Source organism: Ovis canadensis, chromosome 26 (genome assembly GCF_042477335.2).
Source record: "Ovis canadensis isolate MfBH-ARS-UI-01 breed Bighorn chromosome 26, ARS-UI_OviCan_v2, whole genome shotgun sequence".
Classification (NCBI taxonomy): domain Eukaryota; kingdom Metazoa; phylum Chordata; class Mammalia; order Artiodactyla; family Bovidae; genus Ovis; species Ovis canadensis.
This window is the reverse complement of record NC_091270.1, coordinates 51,308,629-51,325,673: the sequence shown is the minus strand read 5'-3', so window position 1 is coordinate 51,325,673 and position 17,045 is coordinate 51,308,629. Positions and strand designations below refer to the sequence as shown.

At 42.3% G+C, this 17,045-nt stretch overlaps 1 protein-coding gene across 4 annotated transcripts in view; it reads left to right on the top strand.

Annotated features, from left to right (window-relative positions):
• The window catches only part of ZMAT4 (zinc finger matrin-type 4), a 366,351-nt gene that overhangs the window by 228,286 nt on the left and 121,020 nt on the right, over nucleotides 1-17,045 (top strand). For all 4 annotated transcript variants that reach the window (XM_069572843.1, XM_069572841.1, XM_069572844.1 and 1 more), the window contains exon 5: nucleotides 5,796-6,023. In XM_069572843.1, the coding sequence (XP_069428944.1) occupies nucleotides 5,796-6,023 (228 nt within the window). The remainder of the gene's footprint in view (nucleotides 1-5,795; nucleotides 6,024-17,045) is intronic.

Below are 17,045 nucleotides of genomic sequence, written 5' to 3'. Positions count from 1 at the left end.
ATTAAAACACGAAAGTTGATATTAACTGAAATTTACTAGTTCTTTTCTTCATGTATTCATCACATGTTTATTGAACATTTACTGTCTACACAAGGAGATGCTGTCTTCTGTGAGAGGCACAAAGGGAACCTACATTCTGAGCCCCAACTTTGCACAGTTTGCATGGAGTTGAGGCATTTATCTGCAGAAGGGGCTGGACTCTTTGGGCTAAGCTGTGTAGGGACAGCTGTGTAGGGATAGCTGCTTTTCAGCCAGGCACTAAGTGACCTGGTCACATTGAACTGTCAACAGCATGTACAAAAAAACAGTGATACTTGAAGAAGAATTCCTCCTATCACGAATTTGGTTTAGGGTAGGAAAATAGAGAGAGAGAGAAATGAAAGGCAGTTTATCATAGGGCCTGGAAATTAGGAAAATTATTTTAAGAGAACATGCATATTTTCAAATAATCCCTACTGAGAACAGATGCTGAAGCCTGGGAAATGTGTTCCGACTCTGTAGTTTATCTGTTAGCATTTGGCCTGTAGCACCCTTGACATCACTAGAAGCGAGCTGACATTGAAATATGGTGCTGGGTCTCAAGTCAGGAGAGCTGATCGCTGCCGTTTCCTTTGCTACTTATTAAGTAGGAGTCCTACACTGGCTGATTTATCTCCCGAGCTTCAAGCTGCCCCGTTGGTCAAGCTGGATTTGGGGACAGCTCAAATTTTCAAAAACAAAACAACAGCAGGAAGGATAAACTGCATAATATCACAAAACTTGGAAGACTTAGTATCATGGATAAAAACTCTTCAGTAAGAAAAGCACATACTTTTGGGGGGAATGCATTATGGACTTTTATTATTATTTTTTAAATGTTTATACAAGATTTAAAGGTTACTTTCCATTTAGTTATTTCAGACTATTAGCTGTTTTCCCCATATTGTACAATATATCCTTGAGCCTGTCTTATACCAAATAATTTGTGCCTCACCCACCCTGCCCTGTATCATACCTTCCTCCTCACCGCTGGTAACCACTGGTTCCTTCTCTGTGTCCGTGAGTCTGCCTCTTTTTTTGTTATCAGCAGTAGTTTAGTGTATTTTTTAGATTCTGCATATAAGGGATATCATGCAGTATTTGTCTTTCTCTGTCTGACTTATTTCGTAATGCCCTTGAAGTCCATCCATGTTGCTGCAAATGACAAAATTCCATTCCTCTTAATGGCTGAGTAATGTTCCGTTGTATATATAGGTACCACATCTTTATCTGTCCATCTGTTGACGAACACTTAGGTTGCTTCCGTATATTTGCAGTTGCAAACAATGCTCTTGTGAACACTGAGGTGCATGTGTCTTTTTCAATGAGTAGAAAACCGCCTGTTTTTAAATGCATCCATTTACAGGGTTATTTCAAAAGCCCCCAAATTCTTTGTGAGAATGAATGAAAGAGGGAGAGAGAAAAGGAGGAAAGAAGGAAAAAAGAAGGAAGAGAGGAAGAGAGAGACAAAGCGTCAGAACTAAGAGATGTTAGTGAAGCCTCACTTGGGTGGGTGTGGGGGTTGAAGGTCTTCGTGTGACTCTGGACTGGAAGGCAGACAGGTCAGTGAGAACACCGTTACACCATTTCCTGGAGACTGTGTTACCACTTTCTCTGGCAAAAGACACCCACTTCATGATCTAGCAAGTAAGCCTTTGAGAACTATCAATGGATCTTCTCTGCTTGGTTGAAAGAAAACGTGCTCTAGTCTCCTGAGCAATTATTTCTGAACTTTTTTTTCTTTTAATTCTTTTCTCCAGTAGGATGTTAAATCCATTCTGATCCCAGAGGCTAGGGTGATCAACTCATCCTTGTTTGCTCAGAACTTTTCCCATTTTGGGCTTCCCTTGTCGCTCAACTGGTAAAGAATCCTCCTGCAATGTGGGAGACCTGGGTTTGACCCCTGGGTTGGAAAGATCCCCTGGAGAAGGGAAAGGCTACCCATTCCAGTATTCTCGGCTGGAGAATTCCATGGACTGTGTAGTCCATGGGATCACAACAGGTTGAACACGACTGAGCAACTTTCACTTCACTTCACTTTCCCACTTTAGCTCTGAAAGCCGCGTGTCCTGGGAACCTTCTTGGTCACAGATACACTGGTACCCTGCCAAAAGCTGCATTGAGGGTTTGGATACTGTGATCAATGAATCAAAGGAAAATGGCTTCCTTTTTGAATGCAAAATTTCCAGAATGAGATACCTTATTTGTACTCTCTGAAATATGCAAAGATAACCTTGTGGAGAAATATCAATAACCTCAGATATGCAGATGACACCACCCTTATGGCAGAAAGTGAAGAGGAGCTAAAAAGCCTCTTGATGAAAGTGAAAGAGGAGAGTGAAAAAGTTGGCTTAAAGTTCAACATTCAGAAAACAAAGATCATGGCATCTGGTCCCATCACTCCATGGGAAATAGATGGGGAAACAGTAGAAACAGTGTCAGACTTTATTTTTTTGGGCTCCAAAATCACTGCAGATGGTGACTGCAGCCATGAAATTAAAAGACGCTTACTCCTTGGAAGAAAAGTTATGACCAACCTAGATAGTATATTCAAGAGCAGAGACATTACTTTGCCGACTAAGGTCCGCCTAGTCAAGGCTATGGTTTTTCCTGTCTGGATGTGAGAGTTGGACTGTGAAGAAGGCTGAGCGCTGAAGAATTGATGCGTTTGAACTGTGGTGTTGGAGAAGACTCTTGAGAGGCCCTTGGACTGCAAGGAGATCCAACCAGTCCATTCTGAAGGAGATCAGCCCTGGGATTTCTTTGGAAGGAATGATGCTAAAGCTGAAGCTCCAGTACTTTGGCCACCTCATGCAAAGAGTTGACTCATTGGAAAAGACTCTGATGCTGGGAGGGATTGGGGGCAGGAGGAGAAGGGGACAACAGAGGATGAGATGGCTGGATGGCATCACGGACTCGATGGACGTGAGTCTGAGTGAACTCTGGGAGTTGGTGATGCACAGGGAGGCCTGGCGTGCTGCAATTCATGGGGTCGCAAAGAGTCGGACACGACTGAGCGACTGAACTGAACTGAACTGAACCTTGTGGAGACCAGAGCCATCAGAGATTGGCTGAAGGTCACACAGTTCAGGAGTGGTGGGGTCCAACTTCGCTTTGATTTCCAATTTTGAGTCAAAGCTGTTTTCATTCCCAGCTACTACCTTTGTTTGCCTATAGGGGATATGGGCTTCCCTGGTGGCTCAGATGGTAAAGAATCTGCCTGCAATGTGAGAGACCCAGGTTCAGTCCCTGGGTTGGGAAGATCCCCTGGAGTAGGAAATGGCAAGTCACTCCAATATTCTCGTCTGGAGAATCCCATGGACAGAGGAGCCTGGCGAGATAACAGTTCTGACTCTGCAAAGAGTCGGAGACAACTGAGCAACTAACACACACATAGGGAATATAAACTGAGCTTCGATTTATGAAGACAGTTAGACAAAGAGGCATAAGAAAACTTAAACTCTGGGTCTGTACCAGGATGGTAGGATTATTAAAGAGGAGAAGCTCCCATGCAAATGCAACATTAAACTACTTTCTTATGTACAAGATAAGATTATCTTATTTGATGAAAATTCTATGGTGTATCGCTCCTGCCAGAATGTGGTATATAAGGTATCAATTGACAAAATCAATTCTGAAATGTTTTTAGGGTCCAGTTTAGAGAAAAGTAAATTATGCTTCACGAGTCAGCATTCATCCAGGCTGCAAACATTTGATATGTTTTTCATTTCTATCCAAAACCATAGATGGCCATAAATCCTCAGAAATTGATAAAGATGCTGGAAACTTTGGAAGAAAGATCCAATTTCCTTCAGAAAAGTGGATAGAAGTCCTTTCACATTACAGGTCAACTGCATATTTGTAGCTTTTATTAGCATTTCTAAGTCAGAGCAGAGTGATTCTGTGTGGCTGCAGGAACGGTATAGCCCCAGTTGGAGTTTTATCATCACCAGGTGATGTATTACTAAATCTTGCAATGAGGCTTTCAAGAGACTTCTTATTTCTCTTAAGTCCCTATAGAAATAATACCACTCGGTTTCATCCAGAGTAGCTAAAAACTTCCCTAATGGTGAAATCTCTGGGTAGGTCCAAAAAAGCTCTCTAGGTATTGTGACATGCAGACATTTTCTGAGTTAAAATGTCCTTTAGCGAGTATTTATTTGTATATAAATTATTTATCTTTTATTGAGACCCACTTGACTTAAAATTTGTGTCAGTTTCAGTTGTACAACATAAGGATTCCATATTTTTGCAGATTACACTCCATTTTGGATGATTAGAAGATATCGGATATAATTCCCCATGCTGTACAGTAGATGCCTGAGGCTCATCTGTCTCACGTGTAGTAATTTGGGAGTACGAACCCCATACTTTAATTTGCCCCTCCAGTCCCGCTTTAGTAGCCACAAGTTTGTTTCTGTGTCTGTGAGTTCATTTCTGTTTTCCATAAAAGTTCATTTGCATTGTTTTTACATTCTGCATGGAAGTGCAGGGGCATGGGTTGGATCCCTGGTTGGGGAGCTAGATCCTACATGCCACAGCTAAGACTTGGTCCAGGCAAATAAATAGTGATTTTTAAAAAGAAAAGAAAACCACAACAAAACCCAAGCTTGGACATCTCTGAAGTCCATCATCTGAGAAGGACAATAATCCAACTCATAGTTATTGAACAGATGCAAGCAACTGAATGTTGTAATGCATTAAAAAAGTTAATTATGTTTTTTGTTAGTAAACCCTTCCAAGTTAGATTCATTTTCCGCACCCCCCCCACCACCCGAACCCAAAATAACTGTAAGCTCACAATGGAATGTGCTAATAGCTGAGGCTGTGTATCTCAAAATAGTGAAAGTCCCATCTTTTCAGTTTAGATAAGCAACATGTGCTCTATAGTGTTTGTCTTTTGGTCTAAACAAATATTGTACTTTCAGCATCAATTTTAGCAGGTTTGGGTTGAAAATAACCTCTCGCAATAAACATAAGTAATTGACAATAAAATTAGCATGACTTTGTCAATTGGTACCATCTATGCAACTGATGGGTCAGCTTCTATCACTTCAGCAAACCCCTTGTTTATTAGTTATACCCATTTATAGCACACAGATGTCTAATTCATTCAGAATCTTTCAAGTCCTGATTGTTCAATGTTTACTTGAAGTTTTGGCTTTGGTTAATAAATCATTTCTTGACCTCCAAGAGTTTATTAAACAAAAAACAAAGCCTTTCTTTCCTCCTAAAGAGTGGTCTCCCGAACTACCAGATGAAACCATAACAGACTACAATCTCTGACTGCAATAAATTAGGAATTTTTAATTGTAGCCCAGGTTCAAAAGCAAAATGTTCAACCCCTCCCAGGCGATCCTAATGCTCCGTCAAGGATGAGGACCACTGAATCCAAATTCAATGCTTTCCAAATTTAATTTGCAGGAGTCACCTGAAGCTCTCATAAATGTACGCTCTCACCCAGTGGTCCAGGACTGAATCTGAAATTTGCATCTTCAATAAACTACAGGTGATGTTGGTGCTTTCAGTCCATGAAGCACACTCGTGAAGTAACTGGTTTTAAGTGCCTTTGGCCTTCGTGGCTGTTAATGATACCCTGGTCCTCAAGATTCTTCAGTCAAGATCTTTTCTGTTCTCTTTCATGAAATTTCCCAAATTCTTGGATTTTTCAGCTCTAGAATGAATGTGAGACTCTTCCATCTTCAACTACCGAGGAAGCATGCACTCAGGAAGGGACTAACCTGGCTTGTGGTTCTCTCCATTTTTTCTCTCCCCAGCTACACCTCTGAGCTCACTTAAACCTCCGAGGGTGGACACTGCTCCAGTGACTCCATCTCCCTATCAAAGAAGAGACTCAGACAGATACTGTGGACTCTGTGCAGCCTGGTTCAACAATCCTCTGATGGCCCAGCAGCATTACGATGGCAAGAAGCACAAAAAGAATGCAGCAAGAGTCGCTTTGTTAGAGCAGCTGGGGACAACTCTGGATATGGGCGAACTAAGAGGTAAGAGAAACTTCTAATTTCTGCCGCAGAACTGGGCTTTCTGAGAAAGGGTGGCGCTTTCACAAATTAGGATGATTCTTCTTATTGCTTTGCTTACTAAGGACAATTCTAGGCTTCTCAAAAGGAATGAAGGAAATGGACATGGACATAAACATTTTGCCATCTCCTTTCTTTCAAAGTATTTGGGGTTGTCAGATTTTAATTGACTGAGTTTCAGATCAGAGCTGCCCATCTATGAACCAGTTTTTCCTTCTGCCTTATCTTTAAGCACCTTATCAAAAGAATGCTTTTGTACATGAATTGTAAGGGAGCAGATGCAAAAGGGCAAATGCCATTATCTTTGTTTTACATTTGTGTGCTTTTATGAAGTCAGTTGAAACAAAGCAAACCGTTGACTCTATTTCATGGCTTGAAGTAAGCCCAAGACCTTTGCATGCATGTTAGGAAGCTGAGGTAAGTCAGTGCTGTGGACCGGTGTGGAATCAATACTTGGCTGCTTCCATTCCCTCACCTGACACATATTTTCTGTTGCTGGGAAACCACGGAGCATTAGAAGTCTATGAGATTTCACAGAAGCTGTGAAGTGGAGACTTGTAAGTCACAGGATGAGGATCAGTCCTATGCATTCCTAAGGAAGCCAGAAACCAATCTGTAGGACCTAGTAGAGTATTTGATCGTCAGTGACCACTCAAGCAGTTTTGGATCACCTACACAGTTTTGATCAGCTGATGTTGGCATTGTAGAAGTAGAAATGCATTTTCTCAGAAACATAATTCTACAAAGGGTGTTCTACTGTATCTCAGATATTTTATGGGTTAGATACTCTTTTAGGGACTGACCCGGGGATCATCCATCCTAATAACTGTAATAACAGAATTTGCAAATCACTTTTGAGAATGCAACCTCGGTTTAAATTGGATTCGGTTCAAGGAGCCTACAATTCTTATCACTCTGATTGGGCTATTAGCCTCTAAGAAGATGAACCCAGAACATGTCTAGATAGAATAAGTGGGATGGAAGATCATGCTGAGTGAGCTGAGAGGAGGAACAGGTCACTTCTAACTGTGTTGGTTGGGGAAGACTTCACTAAAGAAAGGGACTTGTGTTGGAACTGAAAATGTTGGTGGCATTTTACAGGTGAGAAGGCATTCTCTGTGAGCAGAATCATGCATGTTCTGGTAAAAGAGAGGAAAGCGTAAGAGGTAACTGGCAAATAAACACATTATCATGGAGGAATCCTGTGACATGGCATAGATTTAAGACTGGAGGTCCATTAGGACATCTATGGAACCTGATGAGAGACTGAGTTTTCCAAGATACATGATTAAAAACAAGAACTAAGAGCAAAGAGCAAAACCACTTTATTTTTGTGTAGGTCTTGTAGCTAAAGAGAAACAGCATGGAGCTTAATATTTTGGTGTGTTGGATAATCACGTCGCAGATGCTTTTGAATTGTTGGTCCTATTGCTGTCTGCTGGGGAATTACTTGTGTTCTCAGTCTCTGCCTTGTTAAAAAATACAGGAGGAGTATTTTTTAGCTGAAGGCCTCTCCACAACTTGCTGTTCCTGGCAGATAACAAGTCTGCTCTGTAACTCCTTGACGGCAGGCACTGAAGGAGAAAAAGAGGGCTTTATTTATGTTTTGTGCCAGATATTATGATTTGGAGAAGAATGATTCCTAGAGCACATTCTTCTTGTCTGTTTTGAATTATCAGGGATGCCTCTTTTATGTACAACCACATCTTAATGACTTGGGTGTCTGAATTCTGTAACATTTGAGTGGTTGGTCTTTTTATACAGAAGACAAAAAGAGCTGCTCTGGGACTTGATAACTCAGTGAGATTCTGACTCAGTAGCAAACGAAATGGGATTTGCGCTGAGCACAGTGTCCTTGAAACCAACCTTTCCACTCACCCCAGGTGACATCTTGATATATATGCTTCCAGGCATTAAATATTGCAAAAGCTTGGGGAAGAAAGCAATGATGATAACCCAGCAAGTTTTAAAACACACACACATGCACCCTGTCTGCTATTTCTGGAAATCTTTTTAGTGAGTGATCCATCAATTAACAAAGGCAAAAATGCTAATCAGTAAATACAGGCATATCTATAACTTTTTAAAAAACGTTGTCAAGCAGCTGGAGGATGATATGGCAATGTCATAGGCTTCTTCTCTTTCTTAGCACTTCTCAGATTTTAGACACCACATTTACCCATTTAATTTGGTTTTCCTGATTTCTCCCTACTCCTATAGACTGTTAGCGACTTAAAAGCAGGGATCTATGTCTGTTTTGTCCGCTGATATGTTCAGAAACACCTAGAACAGTGACAGATACAGAGCAGGTACTCAATGACTGCTGGATGAATGAATAAATAGAGAAAGCAAGATTTAAATAAATCATTGAAAATTCTACATTTTAAACACAGCAAACACTTTCCTTTCTAAAAGGATCCCGATTGCATATTTTTACAGGAAATTACTTATGACTTTTTCATCTAACTTAAAAAAATGACATATATTTTATATATGGTGAAATGCAGAGATACTGTGTTATATAGTTCATTGGGTTTTAACCATGCAAATGCCTGTGTAACCCATACTCCTGTTAATCCATAACTTTTCCATCACAACATCGTTGCCAGGTACCCCTTCTCAGTCAACCCTAGCCTCCCATTCCAGATTCCCAGCGACTTTTCTTCTTTGGTTCACCATAGCTTAGTTCTGCTTGTTCTAAACTTTGTATAAATGACCACAGAAAGTATGCATGTTTCTAGATCTAGTTTCTGATATCACTTTGAAATGGATCCGCTGGTTGCACAGAAAGCAAGTAGCTTCTTGTTGTTTATCACTGAGTGGATTTCTTCTAGGCAGAAATCCTGCATTTGGCTTATGCTTGCTTCTCTCTTTTTTTGGGTGGGGGGCGGGTGGTATGTTGAATAAAGCTTTCCTGAACATTATTTTTGTTGTTGTAGACAGATGTTTTTTCTTCTGTTGTTAAATATCTCAGAGTACAATTGTTGGGTCATAAGTTGGGTTCATTTTTAATTGTATAAGAAACTGCCAAAATGTTTTCCAAGTAGCTGCATTATTTTGCACGCCCTAAAGCAATGTACATGAATTCTACATCCTCACCAACATTTGTCTTTCAAATAATAGTCATTCTAGTGGGTGTAGGAGAGCATGTCACTATGAATTTAATTTGTGTTTCCTTGTAGGCTAATGGTGTCCAACATTTTAAAATGTTGGTCATTTGTATATCTATGTTTGTGAATTAGACAATTCATGTCTTTTGCCAATTAAAAAAAAATTGGTTGCCTGCCTTTTTATTATTGAGTAGTAAGTGGAAGGTGTCCATATATTATCAATACAAATATACCCATTATGAATATTTTGTCTTAGCATATGTCTTGGCTCTTCATTTTCTTAAATAATGTCTGGTAAGCAGACATTATTGAATTAGGAAAGTCTAGGTGGCTCAGATGGTAAAGCGTCTGCCTGCAATGCAGGAGACCTGGGTTCGATCCCTGGGTTGGGAAGATCCCCTGGAGAAGGAAATGGCAACCCACTCCAGTACTCTTCCCTGGAAAATTCCATGGACTGAGGAGCCTGGTAAGCTACAGTCCATGGGGTCGCAAAGAGTTGGACACGACTGAGTATCTGAACAACAAAACAAGATGAGCTTGGTCATATCATTCAGTGACCTTCCTCCACCTTCTGGTCACCTAGGGTACCTGGGCAGGGGCCTTGGGCTTTGGGGCTTCTCTAAGAAGGAAAAGCACTCTAGGTTAAAAAAACTGAAGCATTTCCAAAGGCAAACAGTGCAGCTATTGCTGTGTGACAGTCAAAACTTAGTGGCTTAAAAAATTGTAGACCTTTATTATCTCTGAAAGTTTTTAGGGGGCGATTTGGGAGTGGCTTGACTGGGTGATCCTGACTTGAGATTTCTCATCCCTGTGTAGCTGAGATTTCAGCCTGGGCTTCGGTTCTGCTTTGAAAGGTGGTTCATTCCATTACAGAAAGCAGAGTAGTGCTTGCTGGTCCCTGGGGGCGAAGGGAATGAGTCGACTGTAGTGGGACCGCAAGAGGACATTTGTGGGGTCGTGGAACTTACCTGGATCTTGATACAGCTATGTGGCTGTATGTGTCTGTTTGTCAAAACTCATGTAACTGTATCCAAGGAGACAGTGACATGTCAGTTTCAAAAGTCAAATTAAGAAAGAAATAAAAGGTAACTCACTCGTGTGATGCAGTAGACCTCGTTTTTTCTCTTTGTGGGCTTCTCCCAGCAATTTTGAAGGTGTCCATGCTGTGGTTACTGGCTTCCCATGGAGCCTCAAGTGGAGGTCATTCATTTTAGGATGCTCCAAGGTCACATGGTCTTGCTTCCATTACTTTTTATAGGCTAGAATTAAATCATGGTGATGGTGGTTTTGTTGCTAAGTTGTGTCTGACTCTTGTAATCCCATGGACTGTATAGCCCGCCAGGCTCCTCTGTCCATGGGATTTCCCTGGCAAGAATACTGGAATGGGCTACCATCTCCTTCTCCAGGGGAATCTTCCAAACCTCAGGGGTCAAACTCATGTCTCCTGGGTCTCCTGCATTGGCAAGCAGTTTCTTTACCACTGAGCCACCAGGCAAGCTCTAGAAGTCAATGCCAGTGAGTGTTCAAGTGGTGGGAGGGAATTCACCTCTACCCCTGAAGAGAGGGCTATGAGGGGACACGTGGACACTGTTAAACCACCACAGTCGTAATGCAGGCAAACGACTGAGCCACGTGACAAACTGCACACTTGTAGACTTTGGAGTGAAAAATATCTCATCCACAGGTGGAATTAGTAAGTACAAAAAACCACGTCAAGTCATGGATTTTGTTTTAAACAAATCTAACAAAGATCTCTGCCTGTTCTCATGAGAACCAGATCAATAGAAAATAGTTTCTCTGAGGTCCTCTGCCCAGGACTTGATGGATGTCATGGGTGGAATTGACAGAGACAGGGCAGGTTGCTTAAGCATCTCCATGTGAGTTTTCAGCAATCCTTTCTTCATCTGAAAACCATTCTCCCTTAGGGCGTGGCCAATTCAATACCCTCGGTGACTCCAGAGATTTGGGGGCCAAGTTATTAATAACGGGAGTTTCCAGCTTGTTTAGGGGTACCCAGTCTCCCTGTGAGATGACAGACCCAGAACTTCTGATCAGTGACTCGAGGTCCAGATTTTAGAAACAGACAGCTGGTTATCTGTCACTTCTGTATTTCCTCTTTGACTCCTTCTTTTACTTTTTCATTTCTTTCCCACTTCATTCCACTAACATTGAATGCCTACTAGGTACCAGGTATGAAGTACTGGAAATACTTCAGTGAATGAGAAGACAAGGTTCCTATCTTGAGAAGACGCAGGAAACAAACAAAATATGTTTAGCTGATGACAAGCACGAATGGGAGAGAGGTGGTTTCCTTTAGATGGGAAGGTTAGTGACAGCCACTCAGAGAAGCTGATATGTGGAACTGTGACCTGTGAAGGAAGCAAAGGATCCCAACATGAAGCATCTGCTCCTTCAGGCAGAGATGTTGGCAGGTGCAAAGGTCCTGTGGTAGGCAGAGAGCCTGAAGCTAATGACAGGAGAGGGGTAAAAAGTGAGACTGGATTTAGGTGAGGTCACACTGCGTAGATCCTAGTAGGTTGTTGGAAGAAGTTGTGATTTATTCTAAGTGCACAGAGGTGTTTGCAGCTCATCTTCCTTGTGAGTTTAAATGTTCTGCCTTTCCTCAGGGTCACCTCCTACAGGGCTGGTGGGAATGTAAATTGTGCAACCACTATGGAGAACGGTATGGAGGCTCCTTAACAAACTAAAAATAGAGATAACATAAGATGCAGCCATCCCACTTCTGGGCATATACCCTGAGAAAAGTGTAATTAAAAAAATCATGCACCCCAAATATTTATTGCAGCATTATTTACAATAGCTAGGACATAGAAGCAACCTAGATGTCTATCAACAGATGAGTGGATAAAGAAGATGTGGTGTGTGTGTATATGTATATATATGTGTGTGTGTGTGTGTGTGTGTGTGTGTGTGTGGTGGAACGTTACTCAGTGATAAAAAAAGGAACAGAGTTGTGCCATTTGCAGAGTTGTGGATGGATATAGAAATTGTCATACAAAGTGAAGTAAGTCAGAAAGATAAAACCATATATTAATGCATTAATGGATCTGGGAAAATGGTGTAGGTGAACTTATTTGCAAAGCAGAAATGGGCAACATAGAGAACAAACATGGACATCAAGTGGGGAAGGAGTGGTGGCGTGAAGAGGGAGATGGCGATTGACATTTGGACACTACTGGTGCTGTGTGTAAAATAGACAAGTGCTCTTGCCTGGAAAATCCCGTGGGCGGAGGAGCCTGGTGGGCTGCAGTCCATGGGGTCGCGAAGAGTCGGACACGACTGAGCGACTTCCCTTTCACTTTTCACTTTCATGCATTGGAGAAGGAAATGGCAACCCACTCCAGTGTTCTTGCCTGGAGAATCCCAGGGACAGGGGAGCCTGGTGGGGTCGCACAGAGTCGGACACGACTGAAGCGACTTAGCAGCAGCAGCAGCAGTGAGAACCCTATGTCTCACCTTTCGATACTTTAGGGCTTGGTTCATTTCCACTGTGGGTCACAGGCTCTTCCCTCTGTCGAAGAACAGGTCCTGCTTCTGTCATTCCTGGGAATGCACCCTGGGATCAAGTGAGCCTTGAAGGCTCACTGAAAGATGTGCAGGTCAGGCGCCCGAGTGATACCAGGCTCCAGGCAGAAGATGGAATCCCCGCAGAGGCATGTGAACCGGGGACAGCAGCGCCCCCTGGAGGAGATGTGTGGGGTGGTTGCAGCTTGCCTGCTGCGTGCCAAGTTGCTTCAGTCGTGTCCGACTCTGCCACTTCATGGACTGTAAGCGCCTCTGTCCGTGGGATTCTCCAGGCAAGAATACTGGAGTGGGATCCTCCTCTAGGGGATCTTCCCAACCCAGGGATAGAAATTTGATCTCTTACATCTCCTGCATTTTAGGCAGGTCCTTTACCGCTAGTGCCACCTGGTAAGCCCCAGATAAATTATAGTGGGGAAAAAAAAAATCAGAACAGTGGTTGTCTCAGGGCTGGTAAGGAGCACCAAGTGAAAAGAGCTTAAGGCCACGTTTAGGGTTAATGGGAGAAGTGGCCAGAGAAAGTCAGATCACGGTGACAGTTGAATATGGAACCCTGAAGGGAGTAACTCAGACCTTTATCATGAAAATGACATGTTTGTATTTGTGGTTTTGAAAGAGACGTCTATAGACACGTCCACCAAGATAGCTGGATTAGAAGGGAGCTGGTTGGGAGGCAAGGAATTTTTTTTATTGGGAAGCTTCTAATTTAATCCAATGAGAAATTGCATCAACTTGAACAAAAGGAAGCAGTGTCAGGGAGGATATCAGTAAAGGCAAAAAATGAGAAAGGAATTGGATGTGAATTCAACAAAGTTTGGTGGCCAGCTGGTCCTCCAGAGCCGTGGACAGCTGTCCCTTCCATGTAGAGGCAAGTCCTGCCCACGACTGACTCTTAACTGGCCAGGCTGGGTATCCAGATACCGTCAGAAACTTCTGCTGAAGTGTGAACCGTGGGCTGGGCATTTGGTGTTACCTGGCATGATGCTTATGATCTTGGAGAGATAGCAGTAAGCAGTCCTGAGGAGAGACCTTAATTCCCTGTCCAGGATCTGAACCTGTGTAGCCTGGGTGAAAACCAGGAATCCTAGCTGCTATGGGGGCCAGAGGCTAGAAGCAAAGCGGCCCTGGCTCTTTTTCCCTGTTTGAAAGTGGAAGTATTTCAAGGAGGCAAACACTGTAAAAAACAGGTACGAGTTTATTATTAGAGCCGCAGCATAACAAATGGGAGAGCACACTGAGAAACAGTTTATTTAAGATGGAAGCTAGGCAGAAATATACACCCGGAGCGGATAGCAGGCGTTCTGAGTGAGGAGCTCAGTAAAGAGGTAATTTAAATCACTTAGACAGGACAGTCCTTCCAGGTCTTTGGCCAATCATTAATATCCTGTTTCGTCTTTTCACTCCTAACGGGGCCTAGGACCCTCCCCAATAGGCGTGTGCAACTTTTTGCTAAGATGGATCCCACCACAGAGGCCTGTGAGTGCATGCCCACACTTACTATGGGGGGGCACCTCCTCCCTTTTTGACCCCCAAGAAGCCTTCTGTGCATGTGCAGACAAGGACTTTTTCCTTGATCTCAGGAGCGAGCACCGTATCTGTTTACTTCAGCAGAGCTCAGCTTCTGCCTCTAGCTTTGTCCTTGGAGTGTCTGGCTGAGAACAAAATTTCAGCTTTACTCCACTTGAGAAACACCAGTTGTCCAGTCCAGGGGCCTATCTGTCTCCTACCTCACTTTTAACCCAGTCGTGGACTTATTATTCTTTGCATCACCTACAGTATCCAAAACAATGTATCCTTGATGGAAGGTCCTGAGTGGTGGCCAAGCGCTTGAGTGGCCTCACACTTGCTAAGCAACCCCGGTTTTCTCTGGTGCTCTCACAATTATGGGTCTCAGATGGATGACGGAACATTTCCCAGTGCTGACTTTTTGATTTAAAAAATTCCTATGTTCAGTGAGGTGTTTTTTTATTCCATTTAAGAAGGGAAAACTAAAGCCTTAGTTCATTCCTCTTAGAAATATTTTCAGTCTTGGAGAGCTGTATGCATTTTATCTAGTTGAGAATCAGCAGAAAATAGGACCTTTAAGCAGATATGATAATTATAGAACATAATTCTAAATTGAATGGTAGGGGAAGAGGTGCCAGAAGAAAATGCTCAGCTTAGATTACACCTGGTTATTTTTGCATTATTATTTTTAATGTGTTTTGACACCTCAGCTGTTGCATCTAGACTTGCTCTGATCTTCAGAGCCCACATTTTGGGTTAGATAATTAAACTGCTTAAATGGCTCGTGTTCCTGTCATACTACTGGTGTGGGAAAAGAGGGTGATATGGAAGAAATCATTTTCATTCAGTCATTCATTCATCCATGCTTACTAAGCACCTATTACATACCAGGCCCGGTGCCTCAAATTACACGGAATATTCAAACGTCTGTGCCTCATCCTCTCACCTCAAAGAGTTTAAAGTATTGAGAACAAGGGGAAGAGCAAAACAATATGTTTATTAAAATAAATATAACACAAAATATGAAAACAAAAACAGAGCTGAAAAGCCAACCCAGTACGATGTTTTAGGGAATTGAAGATAGAGGAATGATGACTTCCAACCTGGAGTCAGCATCAGGACACGTGGAAACGGATGATCAATGTCTTGAGAGCAGAGGACCAGCATGACTAAAGGTGTGGAGGGGTGGCAGAGGTGTGAGCACCATTAGCAGTCAAGTTCAGCGGAGTTAGATGTGCGAGTGAGATGAAGCTGAGAAGACAAATCAGAACCAAATTATAAATAGTTTCCATGGCAGGCAAAGCTGAACTGTATTTGCTAGCCATGACTTTTTTTTTTTTTTTTTCTTTTCTAAGTAGGACGATGACTGGCTTCATCTGGGCTTTCAGGGGATTGCTGTGTGATGGATTGGAGTAGGGGGATTCAGGAGGCCAGGAACCTAAGTAGAATCGATGCAGAGGCCACTGTGAAGGCTTGTGGGGCCTGAGGTCTAGCAGGGGGAGGGGAGAAATGGGCCCCCTGAAAGATAACACTTATTTCTCTTCCCAGGGTTTCAGTAGACTCTACCTTCCCCACGCCAGTCAAATGAAGAGGGATCAGAGCATTAGAATTCTGAAAGATACCCTGGCAAGGCCTTGGGAACACTAATAGGAAAAATAGAAATTTAATGAGTAATATGAATAATAACTGAAATTTTTGTTCACCCTCAAATCCAGCAAGAAATGTAGCTGATGAACACTCATGGCAGTCTGTTTACATTCTGTCGGGCCATTCTTTCTTCAGCTGTGACAGATTTTGGTCCATTATTGTTCTTCATGTAGCTAATGGATGGGACCATGTCTAAAGAAGCTGGATTAACTCTTCATCATCACTGACTAGCTTCCAAAATAGATGAGCTTGGTTGTTCCAAAGGAATCATTCTGCCTCCCTTTAGGCATTGTGGGCAAACTTATCAAAGACAGCGGCTTGCATTTCTCGTTTCAGAGTAGGGACAATGCGTTGGAAACGGCCTTAAATTTGACACATGGAACCAGCGTCCTTGGTTTTGAGATGTTGACCAAGAACAGGGCAAAAACAACATCAGAACACACCCACCAAAACTGCAGGTCACTGAAGTGTTCTTTAGATGCCTGTTTTGGCTACCCTGAGGAAGCTGACAATATCAGTGTGAAGCTGCTCTCCTTCCTCGGTGCCCTAAGGCTCTTCCTCAGTATTGACTGAAGGTCTCTATTGTTTACTTTAAGCTCCAGAACTAGGCTAGTATTTAGTAAGAGCTCAGCACAATGTTTTCCTTAGGTTCTAGGAACATGTATCTGCCATGCTGACTCTTCCAATAGCTGTGGGCTTTGTTAGTCGGGCTTTGTCATTTGACAAAATAAGGGATGCTTTGTGCAAAGATGCAAAGACAGGAGAAACCTGTCTTTTAACAAATGGAAAACTATTTTCTTTGTTTCTAAAATGATAGCTTTAACTCCATGCAAAAAAAAAATAGTGATGTGTCGGTTTTTTTCAAAGCTGCTACAGATAGACCTAATTTTCTGCAATAGATAGATTCTATCAGAGTGGATGGTGAAAACGGAGATTAAGGTGTACAAAACAAATTGTCAGATTTATTCAAAGGAGAGCCTGCCTACTGATATTTTTGTTCACTATCTTATTTTGACTAGTATTTAATGAACACTTAGCATATAACAGGCCTTGTGATAAATCCTGGCATATAAAGATGGCATTGTCCTGGAATATAAAAGAAGAGATTCTCCCATCTTCAAGAAGTCCACAGCAGGGTGGTGGCAAGTGAAATACTGTGAAAAGCTTTTACCCTGAAGAT